Source organism: Artemia franciscana, chromosome 19, assembly GCF_032884065.1.
Source record: "Artemia franciscana chromosome 19, ASM3288406v1, whole genome shotgun sequence".
NCBI classification, from domain to species: domain Eukaryota; kingdom Metazoa; phylum Arthropoda; class Branchiopoda; order Anostraca; family Artemiidae; genus Artemia; species Artemia franciscana.
In genome coordinates, this window is record NC_088881.1 from 7,081,130 (window position 1) to 7,101,119 (window position 19,990).

The following is a 19,990-nucleotide window of genomic DNA, read 5'->3' on the forward strand; positions in this document are numbered from 1 at the left end:
ATTCCTTTCTTACATGAAAAGCATGCTCTCATCTTTCACAAAAGAAAATGTCACGTTGAACAAAATATTTGTATTTCTTGTAAACATGTTCGTTACAAAATATTTTTTATTAGACAGATTTTGACACAGGGCCAAAATTTCATTGTTTTTATGCATAATGTGAATTAAATGCACCAGCGCCATCTCTTTTTTCTCTTCGGAGAGTCAATTACAAAAGAATGTTTCAGCGAGTACAAAATAGATGGGTTCAGTTTGTCACAAAAGTATTTTTGCAGTATTTCAGGACCGGCTATGGGTAGGAAGTTGAAAGTTCCAGGGAATGATGAGCTAAATCAAAAGATATTATGTGCATCCGTGCTGTAAAAAGGATGCTTGTGCAGTATGTCAGGAACAGCAAACGGTGTTAAATTGAAATTTTCAGGAAATGTCAACTAAATCTAAAGACACTATGTGCACCCCGGTTGTCAAAATGACAGAGAATTAAAAAATTTAATGAAAATATAAAACAATAATAAAACTTTGGGGATAAAATAAACAGAAATTACGCTGAATTTTTTTTGAAGTTTTTCAAAGCAACTAAAGAGTCATAGGGAAACCTAAGACGAGTCGAAATAAAGTTTCATAATAATTCAAACTTATAACAACCATAAAATACTATCAATGAAACCCTAAAATAACCAGAAAAAAATTAACCACATCAACCATAAAAATAACAAATACTGACATAGATGAATAAATGAATCCTGAAATGAGTAAACATTAAAATGAATGATCAAGTAAATCCTGACACTGATAGAAATTCCTGCAAAGAAGAATAGGGCATCTGCTCCCCTCTAACCCTACTAAAGATTGCTTTGTCATTTGCGCTTTATTGAAAACAAAATATATTTGAAACCTTTTCCTTTGTAAAGGAAAATATTTCCTTTATTGAAAAATAAAAAAATCTGCTGTTAAATATAATCCATTGAATCGCTGAGAATTTCCAGGAACTAATATCATTGCATATTAAATATTCAGTTTTTTTTATTAGTTCTTTCCAGTCATCTTGATTATTATAGTAATGTAACTGTCAATTTTTCACTGACGATTTGACAAATAAAAAATAAAATGAAAAACACTGCATACAGTTCTCTATAAAACGCAAATGACGCCTTTAGAAGTTATAGAGGGGGGAGGAAGTAGTCCTACTCCAATTCGTAGCAATTTTTGTCCATATTCATTGTAATATTTGCTCAATATTTACTCATCTATATCAGTATCTGTTACCTTTATGTTCCACGTGATTACTTGTTTTAATTTCAGTTCGATTTGGGTTTCATTTATTCTTTGAAAGTTTTCAAAAGTTCATTAAAAAAATCACTTGAACGTTCGCTTTATTTTCGAAAGTTTTTTTTAAATAAATGACAAATAAAATCCACAAATTATTGGTTAGCTAAATAAGACAGACTAGCTAGGAAGTTACTTTTGATTCCAAATGTATTCTCAGTGACAAGCTGTAAAATTGTCATAAAATTGTCTACAATAGCTGTAGCTATTGTCAGTGATAAGTTGTAAAATAACTTGGAACTAAATAAACTTGTGGTTAAATGCCTCACCAAGACAAAAATTTATATGAGTAATTTTAAATTCTTCTATGACGGTAAAACTGATTCCCGTTAATTTAAGACCCAAATTAAATAAGGAATCAAGGGTCATTAAGGGATAGTAATGGTACTTTAACCTCCCTCGCCCTAAAAGCTCATTGATTTTATTTTAAGCAAATGGTATTAACAATTCATGGCAGCATCAATCCACCTGAGGCCAGAAGACCAGCGCAGGCTACTCCTCCCCTTCAATCAAGGTTTAACTCCCTCCTATGAAGTTTCCTTCAAATCGTTTTTATTGAACTCTCCCCGCCCGTTTGGGAACGACCTGCATTTCGTTTGGTCCCAGATGGATGACCAAAAAAGCATAACCTTTAGCAATCTATCATATTTTATACAGTTAGCATGGACTTTATCATCTTAATCATTATTTCATTTTAGCCGTTGAAAGCAGGATCGAACCAATTTTTTCTACATTTTAATGCAGTAATAGACGCTGCAATTCAAAAAAGTACCCAAACTACTTGTTTTCAAACCAGGGCACTAATTTTAGCATTCCCTGACGTCAAACACTTTCGTCATGGTGACGTGACGAGATTGCCTGTCTTTCGTGAATGGCTACATCAGTTGAGATCGAGACCCGTCTCGTGTCCTCCCATATCTTTTGAATCCGTCGGGCAGTTTCAAGTCGACTTTGACGGCAATCATCCATATTTTCATTTCCTGAATGTCTCTTCTTAAATCCAAATAAGGGAACATACTTCGTAGCTTTGTATTATAGGCAAAAATACTTTCAAGCTGTCTTGGGGCGTAGCTAAGTCACAAGAATCGTCTTCGCTTGACTATGGTACCATGTGAAACTGAAGCTGGTACTCCTGCAGTACAGCATTTTCGCTGAATCTTCAAGTCAGATCCCTCGGATTTTCCTTTGACAGGAGTGACCGAATACAATTAGGGTAGAGATATAGCTTGCTTTCACAGCCCACGTCTTGCAATCGCATAGCAATACTGATAGAACTAGCCACTTGTACATGCTTATTTTCATCATAAGCAGGATTTTCTTTTGTCTCTACAGGCGTTTGTTAAGCTGAGCAAATACTCCGATGGCTGACACTGTAATCACACTGATTTCAAACAAGCATCCATCATGATGGTCAACAAGGAAACTCAAACATTCGAATTCGAGAACTTCCCAATTCTATCAGAGAGTCATCAAGCATAATGGAAGTTTTCAGGGAAGCGTGCGTTATCACGACTTCCGTCTTAGATGAGCTAACATGTAAGCCCAACTGTACTGAGACATTAGCTAGTCCATACAGAATGTTTCTGAAAGGCCCAATGGCTTGTAAAGTTAAAAAATTAAGGGACAAAACGCACCCCAGCTTATCTCATTATCCAATAAAAAACATCGACGACAGCTCTCCGTAAATTGGGATTTGAGTTTTAGTATGGAGACAGTATACCTGTTTGAGCTTAATCATGCTTCTCAGGCGCTCTATCATAAGCCATATCTATCCCATATTCCCCCACGCAGGGTAGGTTTGAGGGCAATGATATAGTAAACAAACGGCACGACAGTCTATACTTGGTGTTTTAATCTGTGCTCTAGGATTTGCTGCTGGAAAAAAGCTGGTAAGGAATCCCCATTCCTGATCAAAATCCTGCGTGAACTGATCTTGTTTTTACGTTTCAGCTCCATTGGGGTAGCTAGTGGCTGCTAATCTGGAACCAAAGCAGAGAATTGGTTAAGCAGCTTTTTGAAATATTGCTGTCAACATTCTGTTATCTCCGAGTTGTTCGAAAGCCGATTTCCGCTTTGATCCTGGACAAAAAAACTAGCGGGCTTTGACGATTTATAAATGATTATCTACAACTATCCCAAGAGATTCCCTCAACAAAACACCAAGCATGTCTTAGTTCAATTGTCTTCTCATTCTTTAAAATAATTTTCAACTACGACAAAGCACGCTGGCCCTTGGATTCTACTTTTTAAATCTTCGCAAAATCCTCGTCACCTAGCACCACCTCTTCATTCTTATTTAGTCCCAAACTAAGAAATTTAGTCTTCTTAACATTAACATTCGAACATTTTTCTTATACCCTAAGCCCTCAAAACCACCAAATATTTGTTCAGTTTATTGATATTATTATTAACAAAATTACTTTTATTTGCATTCGCTTCAGTGTTCTCTTTGAAGTAACTCTCTAACTATCTTCAGTGGTCCTAAACCAGAGTAATATCAATTAAATATACAGATATTGTTTTTTTTCTAGTTTTATGTTTTATTTCATTTTAGGCTATATATTATTTTAATTGTTATCTTTGACCTTAGTATTGAATTCACCTTGTTTTATACTGACGAAATATCCGCGTCATTTTAGTTTATCTTTCCTTCAACTGGCCGTAGTCCCGTTTGTTTTCTTTATCTTGAAGTTTTTTTTTCTCTGTGCTTTCAAAATTATTGTTATTTTCTAGTATATGTTAATTTTTTACTTGCTAATATATTTATTCATTTTGCTAGTATTTTCAGTTAATATCATCTGAGTTTACAAGAATTTTGACTTTCTGTTTGATGCCATATTCTCCCATAGTCTTCATTGTCTTCCGTAGGCTAATGTCGATCAAAATAATACATGTAAGTAGGGATTGTAAAAAATCCTGCATACCTTAAGATTTGAAAACAATACAACTACTAACCTCCCTTCCAACATTAACCGCTGCAACATAGTTCACATAAATAGCAGTAATCAGTCTAATATCAGACTAATCACTGTCTGGTATACAATATAAGAATAGAATCTTCACTAAAGCTCTTCTATCGGCTGAATGAAACAACTGTTCACAATTTCTCAATTATTAATCTAAGAGTAAAAATATGGTCAACAAACCTTCTCCCCTTGTTAGAAACACACTGCTTCCGTCTCAAAATTTCAGCAACATTAGTCTAATAAGTATCAAGCATGTTACATAATTTGACTCCTGCATAAATCAGGCAGACGCCTCTACATAATTACCACACTCACTCTTGTCCTCTTTTCTATAAAGGGGTTTAATTAAGGTTTTCCTGAAGCCCCTTAGGGACTTCCCATTTTTAATTATATTCAGTATCTTATCTCTCACTCCATAACCACAACATTTCTGAAACTCGTTTGTCACGCTATTGGTGCCTTATCATTATAATACCTTATCTGCTATCTTTGTATTTGATGTTATTGATAATTTTAAATTCCGTTCCCTTAAGACACATTAAATATTAAAAAAAAACAAGTTTTTTTAAATAAAAGTAAGGAGCAACATTAAAACTTAAAACAAACAAAAATTACTCCGTATATGAAAGGGGCTGTTCCCTCCTCAACGCCCCAATCTTTACACTAAAGTTTGACTCTTTCTCTCAACTCTACTTTTTAAAACAGTAAAAAACTTAGCGTAAAGATCGGGGCGCTGAGGAGGGAACAACCCCTTTCATATACGGAGTAATTTTTGTTCGTTTTAAGTTTTAATGTCGCTCCTTACTTTCAGTTAAAAAAAACTTTGTTTTTTATTTAATTTGTGAACGTTTTTGAATTAATGATTAAAAAAAATTAATTTTTTTGGCTAAATGGCTTTCTCATAGTTTTGATTAGACAATTTTGTGAAAAAAAGAGCATTGGAATAGGCCTAGTTACCCACCAATTTTTGGGTTACTTAAAAAGGCAACTAGAACTTTTAATTTTAAGAACGTTTTTATTAGTAAAAATGTACGTAACTTACGAATTAACTTACGTAATGAACTTCTAAATTCGTATGCTTTTATTACGTATATGATGGGGTTTGCCCCCTTGTCAATACCTCGCTATTTACATTAAAGCTTAAATTTTGTCCCAATTTCTTAAGAATGACCCCTGAATCACAATGGCCGTAGAATAAATAGTTGAAATTAATAAAATTACTTCAGCGTAAAGAGCGAGGTATTAGGAGAAGGTGTACTCCTTATACGCGTAATAATTTCCGTTCGTTTTATGTTTTAATGCTGCTCCTTACTTTCAGTTGAAGAAACTTTTTGTTATTTATTTTTTCGTTGCTCTTTAAAAAAACACAAAAAAAATCCTGCAGCCCCCTTCAAGGAAATTATCTTCTCCCATGGCAAATTCCTCCATGGAGAGCCCCCCCCCCCGAATAACCCCCTCCCCTCAACCCTCCCCCCAACCAAAAACATCCCCCTGAAAGTGTCTGTATACTTTCCAATAACCATTACTATGTGTAAACACTGGTCAAGGTTTGTGACTTGCAGCCCCTCCCACGGGGACTGTGTGGGAGTAAGTCGTCCCCAAAGACATACTTTTTAGGTTTTTTGACTATGCTGAATAAAATGGCTGTCTCAGAATTTTGATACGGTGACTTGGGGAAAAAATAAGTATGGGAAGGGGCCTAAGTGCCCTCCGATTTTTTTGGTCACTTAAAAAGAGCACTATAACTTTTAATTCCGTTTAATAGTAATTACTTTTCGTGTTGAAGTTGAAAGAATTTCACTATATGAATTTGTTTTGTTTGTTTTAGGTATTAATTAAATATAAAAAAAACAAGTTATTTTAACTCTAAGTAAGGAGCGAAATTAAAACTTAAAACGAGCAGAAACTATTCCACCCCCTCCTCAACGCCCCACTCATTACGCTAAAGTTTGGCTCTTTGTCACAACTCTACTTTTTAAAACAATAAAAAACCTAGCGTAAAGAGCGAGGCATTGAGGAGGGAACAACCCCTTTCATATGCGGAATAATTTCTGTTCGTTTTAAGTTTAATGTTGCTCCTTACTTGCAGTAAAAAAAACTTTTCATTTAATTTCTGAACGTTTTTGAATTAATCCACGTTTTGATTTGGCTCACCGCACATGAATAATTAAAACGAAATTTGCATATTATTTTTTTTTGCTAAATGGCTTTCCCATAGTTTTGATCGGACAATTTTGATAAATAAAATGGTGTAGGGGAGGGGGCCTAGCTGCCCTCAAGTTCTTGGTTTATTAAAAATACAACTAGATTTTTCATTTTTTTTTTTTTTTACGAGCGTTTTTGTTAGTAACAAACATACGCACCATGCGAATTAACTTACGCAACGAACTTCTATATTTGTGTATTTTTATCACGTATATGAGGGGGTTCGCCTCTTCGTCAATACCTCGCTCTTTACACTAAAGCTTGAATTTTGTCCCAAATCTTTAAGAATAACCGCTGAATCACAAAGACCGCAGAATAATTAGGTGAAATTACTTAAAGTATTTTAGCATAAAGAGTAAGGTATTGTGGAGGAGACGAACCCCCTTATATACGTAATATTTTAAGTTTAATCCTCCTCACTACTTCCAGTTGAAAAAAAAATATTTATTTTCTCATTGTTTTTTTTTTTTAAATAATGCTGGAAAATCCTGCACCCCCTTCACGAAATTCTCTTCCCTCATGATAAATTCCTCCATGGAAAGATCCTCCCACATAAAGCCATTCCCCCGACTCACCCCTACACCAACGCAAAAAAGTCCCCTTGAAAACATCTGTACACTTCATAATAACGATTACTATATGTAAACAATGGTCAAAGTTTGTAACTTGCAGCCCCTCCCCCGGGGACTGTGGGGGATTAAGTCATCCCCAGAGACATATTTATCAAGTTTTAGACTAAGCTGAACAGAACGGCCATCTCAAAATTTTGATCCGGTAACTTTGGGGGAAAATGTTCTTGGGAGGGGGCCTAGGTGCCCTCCAATTTTTTGGTCACTTAAAAAGGGCACTAGAACTTTTAATTTAAGTTAGAATGAGCCCTCTCACGACATTCTAGGACCACTGGGTCGATACGATCACCCCTGAAAAAAAAGCATCCGTGATCTGTCTTATGGCAAAAAATACAAAATTCCTCACTTTTGTAGATAAGAGCTTGAAACTTCTACAGTAGGGGTGTCTGATACGCTGAATCTGATGGTATTATTTTCATTAAAATTCTATTACTTTTAGGGGATGTTTTCCCTATTTTCTAAAATAAGGCAAATTTTCTCAGGCTCGTATCTTTTGATATGTAAGACTAATCTTGATGAAACTTATATATTTAAAATTAGCACTAAAATACGATTCTTTTGATGTAACTATTGGCATCACAATTCATTTTTTTAGAGTTTCGGTTACTATTGAGCACCAACTGCTTGATATGGTTCTTTATTCTTCTTGGAAGACATCTTTTGAATTAATTTGTGTTCGTTTTTATGGCACTTGGTATTTATCAAGTGACATATAGCGATTTAGGCGCTTCCAGATAAGCTAGGACGATGAAATTTGGCAGGCGTATCAGGGACCGGACCAGATTAAATTGGAAATAGTCGTTTTCCCGATTTGACCATCTGGGGGGGGGGATTGGGGGGCCGGTTAATTCGGAAAAAATAGAAAAAATGAGGTATTTTTAACTTACGAACGGGTGATCGGATCTTAATGAAATTTGATATTTAGAAGGATATCGTGTATCAGAGCTCTTAATTTAATTCCCGACCGGACCCGGTGACGTTGGGGGAAGTTGGAGAGGGAACCTACGATCTTGGAAAACGCTTAGAGAGTAGGGATCGGGATGAAACTTGGTGGTAAAAATAAGCACAAGTCCTAGATACGTGATTGACATAACCGAAACGGATCCGCTCTCCTTGGGTGAATCGGGGGGGGGGGGGGGCTTAATTCTGAAAAACTAGAAAAAATCAGTTATTTTTAACTTACAAAGGAATGATCGGATCTTAATGAAATTTCATATTTAGAAGGACCTCGTAACTCAGATCTCTTATTTTAAATCCCGATCGGCTCCAATGTCATTGGGGGGAGTTGGGGGGAACCGGAAATCTTGGAAAAGGCTTAGAGTGGAGAGATCGGGATGAAACTTGGTGGGTGGAATAAGCAAATGTCGTAGATCCGTGATTGACGTATCCAGATTGAATCCACTCTCTTTGGGGGAGTTAGGGGGCGGTCCAATGCTTTGGTGAGCTTGGTGCTTCTGGACGTGCTAGGACGATGAAAATTGGTAGGCGTGTCAGGGACCTGCACAAATTGACTTGATAAAGCCGTTTTCCCAGATTCGACCATCTGGGGGACTGGAGGGAGAGGAAAAATTAGAAAAAAATGAAGCATTTTTAACTTACGAATGGGTGATCGGATCTTAATGAATATTAATATTTAGAAGGACCTCGTGTCTCAGAGCTGTTATTTTACATCCGACCGGCGTTAAGCCTCTGATTTTCGTTTTAAATCAATCTGTTGGTTCTTAGAATTTTGCCAGAACTCATGCCATATGAGCTCTTAGCTCTTGTTTATTGACATGGTTTTACTATTGGTTTATAATAAGAACATTTATAGATTTTTTCTTTCACTATTTCTGCTTCAGAATGAAAATGTTAGATTGGAATTTGTAGTACAGACACCACCGGAATATTCACCCACAATGGTCAGCTGTAGTTGTGTTATAAGCTTTAACTAAATAGTGTTACTATGCAATTTCTGATGGATTGGGAAGCGTGTTATAATTTCTATGAGTTTTAAACTTGCGTAATTTTTAGTCTTCTACCCTTTCAAAATTTCGAATTGTTCCTAATCCCCTAAAATGTTCCTGAGAAACTGCACATACACTAATCATTAGGTCCTTTTAATACTGCTTTTTTAATCTACTTTTTAAGATCTATTTTGTATTATCTTGATAAACTTTAGCCTACGGAAGACAACAAAGACTGTGGGAGAATATGGTATCAAACGGAAAGTCCAAATTCTTGTAAACTCAGATGATATCAATTAAAATATTAGCAAAATGAATAAATATACTAGCAAATAAAAAAGAATTAACATATAGATCCTTTTAATACTGCTTTTGTAGCTACAATTATTTCCACGTTTTTCATAAGAAAAATGACCGACCCAAAACGTAGAGACAATTTAGGATTGACGGAAACTCACGCAAAACTGAGACAAGAACAGAATCGGGGAAAATATTTTTTTTTGTAAAGCTGAACATATTAAAAGATCTCTAAAAGGAGTCTCTGATACTCTACTCATATTTCAAGAAATTATATAAGTTTATTTTCATTTTTAGTCCTTTGATTAAGTAATTTATTTTAGTTTTTTAAGTGTTGGATTTTAAGTAATTAGTCAATCTTTTTTAAGTACCTTCAAGATTTGGAATCCCTGCAAAGTTCCGTTAACAATGAGATTTCACCAATACTGTAATTCATCCCGCTCCAAAACCCGGTATTATCTGACGGTAGTGTCATTCGTATCGGATAATCTAAACGCTGAGATGAACTAATATTGTAGTTGTCCCATGCAAGGTAGTATTCAGGGGAAGGAGAGGCTGGAGATTTCCCGGTGTGACTGTCTAACCCGTTCAAAAATAACAAAAATAGTTTTAACAATTTTTCATGCGTTTTGTATTTCTTTTGTACCCTCCCCTCAAACAAAAATCGTGGATACGGCCCTGGTCAGATTTATTTCTCTTTATCTCAGATCTCATATAGTCTTTGTTTTTCTTTTCGAAAAAATATTTCTGAGCTATGATCAGCTGCATTAGCTCCTCCCAAAATTTCAATACCTTTTTATTCCACCTTTTCAATTCTTTGTCTTATTATTATTGTTTAGATTAATATGAAGACATTTTTGCATAATCTTATCACCGAAATCAAATTCTGGGTACTGAGGTGTTGTGCTACAGCTATGTTCGATCTCTGGGTCTCATATTACCAAACTGACGTCAAATCTACTGCGCCACTACACGATCACTTTTCCATTTTTTTTTTTCGCGGTTTTTATTCTATCCGAATAAGGCTCGCGCATTACCCAATCAGAAACTTCAGTTAAAATCATGATTTACTTGCCCATTACTAGTTTCAAATAGAATGCGCATTAGTTAGGCTTAATTCGGTTCTGGACGCTAGAGAAATCTTTAGTATCAATAGGTTTGGTTTCAATTTATTCCCGAGATTAACACAAGCTAAATCTTGGTATTAGTAAAATCTCATTGTGAATAGGCATTAATTAAGTTTTTAATAACATTAATTAGGCATCAGGGCTGGTGTTTACGGACACCGTCAGTTATTGCAGAGATACAATAGCATATAAAAATACCTTATCTTTCATCTGTTGTCCAATTTGAGATCCAAGGTGCAGTAGGCTGAGAACTTTTGAGGTCCAGGGAATGGTTGCCTCGCCTTGCATTGTTTCAAACCTAACTCCATGAACAGACTGAGTCAGATGGTAAACTGAGAAAACGATTTTTGTTCCTTGTAGGTAAAAACTAATTGCCAAGTCTCCAGGCAGGCTTGGTGATAATGACTTCTGAAAAAAGGGTAAAGAACAGATTTTCGCTAATTCAGGGAGGTGTAAGACTGTGTTAATGAAACATTCAGGGATAAATATACGGCCAAACCAAGAAAGATTTTTCAAGGCCCCTACCTCCAACCAAATAAAATGATGAAATATTATGGAATAAAGCTTTTTGAAAAAAATTTCTTTAATAAAAAATAAAATTCTTCGCGTAGAGTCAGACTCTTTTGGAAAGTAGCCAACTCTCCAGGCGGATTAAGTGATAATGACTTCTGAAAAAAAAAGTTAAGAACAGATTTTCGCTAATTCAGAGAGTTGTAAGACTATGTCAATAAAACATTCAGGGATAAATATACGGCCAAACCAAGAAAGATTTTTCAAGGTTCCTACCTCCAACCAAATAAAATGATGAAATATTATGGAATAATTTTTTCTGAAAAAACTTTCTTTAATAAAAAATGACAAGAAAATGCTTAGCGTAGATTCTGGTTCTTTTGGAAAGTAGCCAACTTTCCAGGCGGATTAAATGACTTATAAAAAAAGTAAAAAATGAATGAAAGTCTCACGAATAAATCTAAGGCCGAATCAGGAGATTTTTCAAGGTTCCTACCTCTAACCAAATAGAACAATGAATTTTATGGAATAAAGCTTTCTAAAAAAGCTTTCTTTAACAAAATAAGAAAAGAAAATATTTAGCGTAGAGTCTAGCTCTTTTGGAAAGTAGCCAAATCTCCAGGTGGACTTGGTGGTAATGACTTCTTAAAAAAAAAAGTAAAGAACAGTAAATGTAAAGTTTCCGCTAGTTCGGTGAGTTATTAGAGTGTATGAATGAAACTCTCAGGAATAGATCAACGGCCAAACCAGGAAAGATTTTTCAAGGCTCCTACCTCCAGTCAAATAGAATGATGAAATTTAATGAAATAAAGCTTTCTAAAAAGAAGTTTTACTCAACAAAAAGAGAAAAAAAGTGTTAAGTGTAGAGTCTAGCTCTTTTGGAAAGTAGCCAAATCTCCAGGTGGACTTGGTGGTAATGACTTCTAAAAAAAAGAGTAAATAATTACTTTTCGCTAATTCAGAGAGTTGTTAGAGTACGTGAATAAAACTCTCAAGAATGGACCTACGGCCAAACTAGGGAAATTTTTTCCAAGTTCCTACCTCTAACTAGATAAAATAAAAAGATATTATGGAATAGATCTAAATAGAATGAAAGTTTTTGTGAAAGAAGCTTTCTTGAATAAAAAAAAGAAGAAAAAATCAGAGTAAAATCTGGTCCTTTCGAAAAGTGACCAAATCTCCATGTAGTATTGGTAATAACAACATAAAAAAAACGAAATAAAATAAATCTCACTTTTTTTCAGATGATTTTTTCAAGCTTTAACTCTTTTTTTTCAAATTTAGAATAGATATTTATGAAAAAAAGCTATTTTAGAGGCAAAAAAAGCTTAGCGCAGCGTTCTTTTGAAAAGTGGCCAAATCTCCACGAAGGAAAAAAATAAATAGAAAAAAAACAACTTTTTTTCCATAGAAAAAAAAAACAAACAACTTCCTTAGATAACAACTTCCATAAAAAAAGTTTTCCACTTATTCACAAAAACAATGCAAACTTACCATGAGGCAGAAATTAGCCCCACTTTTTAAGAAATAATCTTCACAAATCAAAAGCATCTATAGAATCTTTACAGAATCCAGACAAACACAAATAGGTCTTCTGGTCTTCAAGCTATAGATCTTAAATTAAAGACTCAAGTTCATAGGTATAAACTTATACCATAGGTAAAAATTTATCTAAACTAACATCAGTTTATACAACCCTAATAAAGAGAGAATTAATGCCTGGTTTGCTTCTCAGTCAATTGCACTATCTGTCTTTGCTTTTTCTACAATTAACCATAACTTGATGCCCACAACTATTCCATTTTATTTCAAAAATCAACGGCTTATCACTATCTTTGCTCTATGACTATATACCTTGGTTTTACTGCCCTAGGAGTGACGCATGGACGGATAAATAGATAGACATATCGCTATAGGTACGGATTGAAGCGCTTGAAATCTATTTTGACAACCTGAAAAGACCTAACCTTCCTTCCCCCATAATATTATACTTCAGAATAGCAGGAAGCAAAACCCATAAAAAACACAGTACAATTCCTTTTTAGGCCACACGTCAAGAAGAAGAAGAAAAAAAAAATCCGAACAGTAAGAAAAAATTGCCATGTGCACACCGGGCACTGGAAATTTCAAACACCTTCTCGTATTCAGTATAAACATTTCTTTTAAAATTATGTTTTGTTGCTAAATCCAAATGCGCAATTCGATTTTTCTTACAACACAAAGGTCCTTCTTTTCACTTGAGGGTCTTCAAGCACTAAAATAGTGGTGTGAAAATCTGGCGATAAGAAAATTTCGCTTACCTATTCGAATTCAGCATGAAAAGTTCTATTAGAACAAGCGTAAACAATTAATATTTGAAAAGGGGAACCGATAATATTTGGCTCCCCGATCAGCATTTTCGCCCCCTGTAATTGGTGCAATTTTCGATACTCTGGGGGGGAGGGGTATGTGTCCCTGAAACTACCTCCTGGATCTGCCCCTGCACTAGAATTAAATGCTTTGTTTTTAAATCCAAAAAGGCAAATAAATCATTTTTATCAGACCCAAGGCCTCATAAAAATGACCTAAATGATATTTAGGATTTCTTTTTTTCCTAGAGCTTCATATATTACAAAAGATAAATACAAAGTCCATATTAAAAACCACGAGCAATGGAAACATTCTGATTAAATTCTCAGGTCCAACAAAAAACTTTTTATCAGAGCTAAGTGTTCTAGATTTTAAACCATTTGGGCATATTTTGTTATGATTCCCGCCGTATCTAAGGTTACTGTTTGTGAGTTTCAGTTTATTCATTTTTGCACGGTAAATCCAAAATCGTAACTGCACTTTTGCAGGGCTGATAGCCCCTATGCCTTCTCAAGACTAGAACACAATTTGCGCTTTACTGAAAAAACAAACAAAAAACAAATGACCGTGGATTGTCAGTTAAATTGACATATACTGACATTTCTTCGTTAAAGTTTTAATATTTTTTCATTTATGAAAGTAATAAAGGAGAAAAAGTTTCAAACATATTTTGTTTTCAGTAAAGGGCAAGTTGTGTCCTGGTCTTGAGAAGGCATAGGGGTTATCGGCCCAACTCAGGTTAAGTTTTAGTCGTTTTGAGTTTCATTTATTTATTGATAGTTATTTTGTGGAAGTTTCACGCTTGGAAGATTATTTGACTTTATTTTAGCTCGTTCTTGGCTTAATGGAGCTCTTTACTTTTCTTCGAAAAACTTGTCTTTTGGAAAAAAAATTTAAATTAATTTCTGTTCATTTTTATTGACATAGTCTTTTTCATAAAAAAAATTGTATATCTTTTCAGTTTTCTTCTATAAGGATCCATAGTATGGGTTGCTATTTGCATGCTGGAGAAACTTTTTCAACAATTGTTAATCCTGGAACAAACAGTATTTTTTAATTTAATTTATAGCTTCTGAAATTGACCTGAAATAAAAAAAACTTAATATCACTCCCAAAAGATTCTATCTCTGCTCTGTAACAACATATGCACTTAAACTCTTTGTATTTATTTAAATTGTAAGAGCAGATGTAGTAATAGTAGTATCCCCAAAACTTTCAACTTAATACCTCCAGTCGTTCTCGACATATTGCTGAGGTGTCTTATTGGCAACCATTTAACAGAATTTCTTTTGATTTATATTTAAAGAAACATTTAGTTTTAAAGCGTAATGGGCCGATTGAATGATCGTGAGGGTTGACATATCTAGTATCCCTAAAGACATAGTTGCTGGATCGTTCTACAAAGCTGAACAAAATGGCCGTCTCAAAATTTTAACTGTATACGTTTGAAAAATGAACGGGCTTGAAAAATGAGGGGTAAGCCACCCTCTGATACCTCTCAATATTAAAAAGGGCACTAGAAAATCTGATTTCCAAACAAATAAGCCCATTCCGTAGTTTTTACGATCAACCTTTCTAGACATATCTTATATGCCCCCAGGGAATAACCTTTGGTTAGTTGCCCTCCGATCACTTTTGGCTATTAAAAAGGGCAGTAGCTCTTTCAATTTTCAATCGAATGAGCTCTTTTCGAAGTTTCTACGACAACAAATGACCACCTCAAAATTTCTATCACGTGCATTTCGGGAAGATACGAGGTGTGTTTGTGTAAGGAGGGGGGGGGGTATCCATCATCCGATCACTCTGAATCTCAAAGAGGGCACTAAAACTTCTGATTAGCCATTTGAGATGGCCATTTGTTGTCGAAGAAACCTCGAAAACAGTTCATTCGATTGGAAATTGAGAGAGCCGAAGTTTATATGATCACGCTTTCTGCATTCTGTTAGTAGTAAACAAATGAGGTTTCAAAACCGTTGACGACAGAAATATACCAATTGCATACCAGATCGCTCTTTACTTAGGCAGCGCTATTGCGCTGCCTATAATATAAGTGTGGTTCAATCCCGCTTTCTGGGGCTATAATGAAAGAAAGGTTGAGACGGCTAGGCCACGTTCTACGGATGAAGGATGACAGATTACCGAAGATTGTCCTTTTTGGCCAACCGTCTGGGGCTACACGGAAAGCAGGTCGTCCTTGTCTGAGTTGGGAGGATGTCATAAATAAAGATTTAAACGAAATGGGAACTCCTTGGGAGGGTGTAAAGAGGGAGGCTTTAAATAGATTAGGTTGGAGGAGGAGCGTGCGTAGCTATGTTGGCCTCAGGCGGCTTGGTGCTGCAGTGAGTTATTAGTAGTGGTAGTAGTATTGCCTAATATTTCTTAAAGTATTTTTTTTTTTGCTGAGTTCTCTGATTCTGACATTAAACACCTGTTTTTCAAAAACAATCGTTTGTTTTATGTGCGACAAGCTAAAGCTAGCCGCATTCTGTCAATAATAAATAAATAAGGTTTCAAAACCGTTGATGATAGAAATGTATCAATTGCACACCAGAATTTAGAATAGAAAGTTCAATCAAAATAGCAAATTTTAGCTTTGGACAATTTTAACTTACGTTCCACAGCGTACTTAGAGTTGGGATTTTCCAGCCTATTCTTGCTTGGTAAAGCAAAAAAATAAACGTTACTAGATTTAAAAACGTGCACGGTAAAGACAAAAACGTCATTAGATTTAATCTAGAATCCATAGTTTCAAGTATATGATTTTTGAATCTTTTGAGAAGAAGCTCTGACATTGAAAAACAAAACTGTAATTTTAAAAGATGGAAACGTACTGGGAACGATGGGTGATGGAAACGTACTGATTGCATTCAAAAATTCAGCATAGGAACTTGTATTTAAGTTAAGTGTTTAGATTTGGAAAAACACATTTTGTTATGTTCCTCAGTCTACCTAAGGTTACTGTTTGTGGATTGCAGTCTATTCATACTTTGCATGCTAAAATTAAAAAAAAGAATCATTTTTAGCATTCATAGTTTTGCATAGATGTTTTTGAAGGTTTCTGGTCGAATTTCTGTTGTTTCAAAAAAAAAGAAAAAAGGAAAAGAATAAAGCAACATACCATATTTTTGCTATTCAATAGTTCATCCATCGTCTTCTTCTTAGGAATCAATAAAGCATTTTTACATCGATCAATCAGTACCAAACATTCTGTTAATATAGAATAACACTCTTCAACTGTGCTGAAATGAAATATATACACACATAAATGCAGGTTTTTGTCACAGGCACACTAAGCTCTGAGCACCCATAGATTGGTATCAGGTGAAGGGGAGAGGGAGAAAAAAGGACAGAAGGTATAAATCCTTCAGAGCCACTTCTGGCGCATATAGGGCCAATTTGAAATTTCAGTTGCTGGACTTTTTTCACAATCCTATTGCCAACCTTGTTGCATCGGTAATCAAACCCTTGGCCTCGTGTTGTCAAGCAGAGCATCAATCGCCACATGGTCAATCGCCACATGCTGCCACATGGTCAGGGAGAAAAAACACAAGTATAGTATTTTTCCATCACAATTAATACTCCATGCCGGTAATTCTTTGAAAGTAGTTTAAGGAGACCCGCCTCTTACTGGGACGCTTGGTTACTACAATTGGCTTACTGAGAAGTAAATTTGCATAATTTAAACAACAGAAAGGGAGAGAGGGGGCTTCCCTCCAATACTGGAAAAAATCCCCAGGAAAAAAAAAACAGAAAAACCAACCTTGTTTCAAAAGGCATTATAATTCAGTAAATGATTAAAGCAGAATCTGTTCTACCGTTTAACTGTAATATTGCCGTCGTATGTTGAAACACTCGAACCACAGAACACACACACAAAAAAGAACGCAGGCAAAAATCAACAAAAAATAAGCTAAAAGTATATGACATAAACAGCTTAAAAAGATGTAGTTTTTTCCAATTTCTATTGATTGAACTGTTGCAAAATCAATTGCTCTGAGTAGAATCAAGATATCCAGTTTAGTCTAAGTGATTTTACTAAACAATGGAGCTTTCGAGGGGGAAAGCAGTGTATTGTAATAAGTGTATTATAATTCAATTTTGAATTGTATGTTGTATTGTCTTGTATTTAATAATAAACTTCTCTCTCTTGTCTCTCAAAATGAGTTAAAATTTAATCAGTTGATCTTATCTCGGTCTGATCACAAATGCACAAAGGAAAGGCACATGAAAGATTGTTCGTAAAAAAAGCTGATTGTACATTGCGTGCCCGCTATATATTGCGCACCCTTTATACACTGTACATCACAAAAATATATAGTTTGTGTAATGTGTACCCTTATTTCGTAAGTGAAAGGAATGCTTCCTTAAAAAAACAATGTTGTTGTATTGAAAAGTACGTTGATTCTTAATAGAAAGTTTTTACTTACCATTCTTTGCTCTCAACAATCTGACAAGCAGTTTGAATGACTAAACAAAGGTAATTGGCAGCATCTTGAATTTGCTGTAATTTCCAGGGGTTCTCTTGAGTTATCGCTGTGTGATACATCACATTCGGATGTTTATGAAGCTTGAGGCTAATATCCTAAATAACAAAAAATAAAAAATATTTTTTGACGTTTTGGTACTGTTTTTTACTGTTTTAAACTGTTTAACTGTTTTAAAAATACAGTTAAGAGAAAGAGTCGGACTTTAGCGTGAAAAGCGGAGCGTTGATGGGGAAGCAGCCCCTTTCATATATGAAGTAATTTCTGTTTTAATGTCACTCCTTACTTTAAGTTAAAACACACTTGTTTTTATTTAATTTAATTTCTGAACGTTTTTGAAGCAATGCATGTTTTGATTTATGCTCTCCGCACATGAATAATTAAAACGAAATTTGCATATTTTTTTTTTTTTGGCTGAATGGCTTTCTCATAGTTTTGATCGAATGATTTTGAGGAAAAAAGGAGCGGGGAAGGAGGTCTAGTTGCCCTCCGATTTTTTGGTTATTTAAAAAGGCAACTAGAAATTTTAATTTTTTACGAATGTTTTTAATAGTGAAATTATTAGTAAAAATAAATTTTATTAGATAAAGATATACGTAACTGACAAATTAGCTTACGTAACGAACTTCTGTATTCTCATATTTTTATTACATATATGAGGGGGTTCACCCCTCGTCAGTACCCCGCTCTTCACGCTAAAGCTTAAATTGTGTCCCAATTTCTTAAGAATGATCCCTGAATCACAAAAGCCGTAGAATAAATAGTTGAAATTTCTAAAAATACTTTAGCGTAAAGAGCGAGGTATAGGGTTCTGCTCCGCCTCAAGGTTTGTCGCTTTACCTAAATCTCTTGACTTGTCTAGTTCTTTGGCGTACCGCATTATTAGGTATTTTGGATATTTGCATCTACCAAGCTCCAAATACTTTTTACAAAGGCGCTGTCTATGTTTGGTAACACTTTTAAGATGTATACCTCGCTTTGATTTAATTTTCCCAATGATTTCGGCTTTGTGTGCACAACTTTACTGAAGGCTCCTGACTATTTCTCATTTCTAGGTTCCTTCATTGCATTGAAATAATTTATGAAAATTTCACATTCTATTAACAAGCAGCTGATTATACCAGCTTGTCATTTTGGTCTCTAGGGGGTATTATCGGCGATCTGAAACGATTCTTTCTGGCAACCGACTTGTAAAAGTTTCAGGTAGCTGAAAATATTCTATGGGACTGTTAGAAAACAGGAAAATACATCGAAAAATGGTTCCAATCATCTTACAGGCTATTGTCTTCTACTCATGATAGTACCGATTTTGTTCTAAAAGACACATCCTTCATAGAGTACACTTGTGAAAAAGACCTAGATTTCTAAGCAATTAGAGGAAATTGAGCAAAATCCTTGCAAACATTTTGTAGCATCTTCACGAAGCTATGGCCTGATATTAAAAGCGGCATCTTCCGCCAATGAATACTTGAGTACTTTTTAAATATAAATTTTCAATTTAACATGGAATTTTCGAGTTCCATCAGTTCACTTAATCACGGCCTTAATGGGGGTTCACTTTGCCCTGTCACTGTCTTTGGCTTTATGCATTTACTCTCCCCTGTGGCTGATTGGTTTCCAATCTCTATTAACTTATGAAAAAGGCCTAGAACTTTCAATTTTTGATTTAATGAGCATCCTCCATACTTTCTACAACCGTGAGATGGAGGTGAAGATGAGGAGGGGGCAGTCCCCCAAAAAAATGGAATGAATTCTGTCCATTTTCGGGTTATTGTTACTTTCATAATAACAGCATAGACCAGAAATATTCTCAGAAATCAAGAGGGATGAAATATTAATTTCATTTTTTGATGTGTTTTTTTTTTAAGTTGTTTTTACTCCCCCCCCCCCTAAAAAATGACCCCCAAAACAAAAATCTTTGATACAGCCCAGGGGATTATATATTAGTTTATACCTCCATCCTCCCCTTGTCACTTTCTTATAACTAATTCTGTATTTATTTGAAGGCTTGATGAGAGTAAGGATGTTTTGGTATTAAAATGCACCCTTTGATGCATCTTTCTTCCTTCTTATTTAGCCAAAATATTTTTAAGGTCTATGCAAGTATCAATTTCTTACATTTTACATTCCAAACATTTGCATAAGGGTTTT

The 19,990-nt window shown here is 34.9% G+C and overlaps 1 protein-coding gene across 1 annotated transcript in view; it reads right to left on the bottom strand.

Annotated features, from left to right (window-relative positions):
* The window catches only part of LOC136039234 (protein rogdi-like), a 65,329-nt gene that overhangs the window by 2,219 nt on the left and 43,120 nt on the right, over window positions 1-19,990 (bottom strand). Inside the window, exons 3-5 of the mRNA XM_065722786.1 lie at window positions 17,783-17,937; window positions 16,474-16,594; window positions 10,695-10,904 (exon numbers count right to left, since the gene is read on the bottom strand). Of these exons, the coding sequence (XP_065578858.1) occupies window positions 10,695-10,904; window positions 16,474-16,594; window positions 17,783-17,937 (486 nt within the window). The remainder of the gene's footprint in view (window positions 1-10,694; window positions 10,905-16,473; window positions 16,595-17,782; window positions 17,938-19,990) is intronic.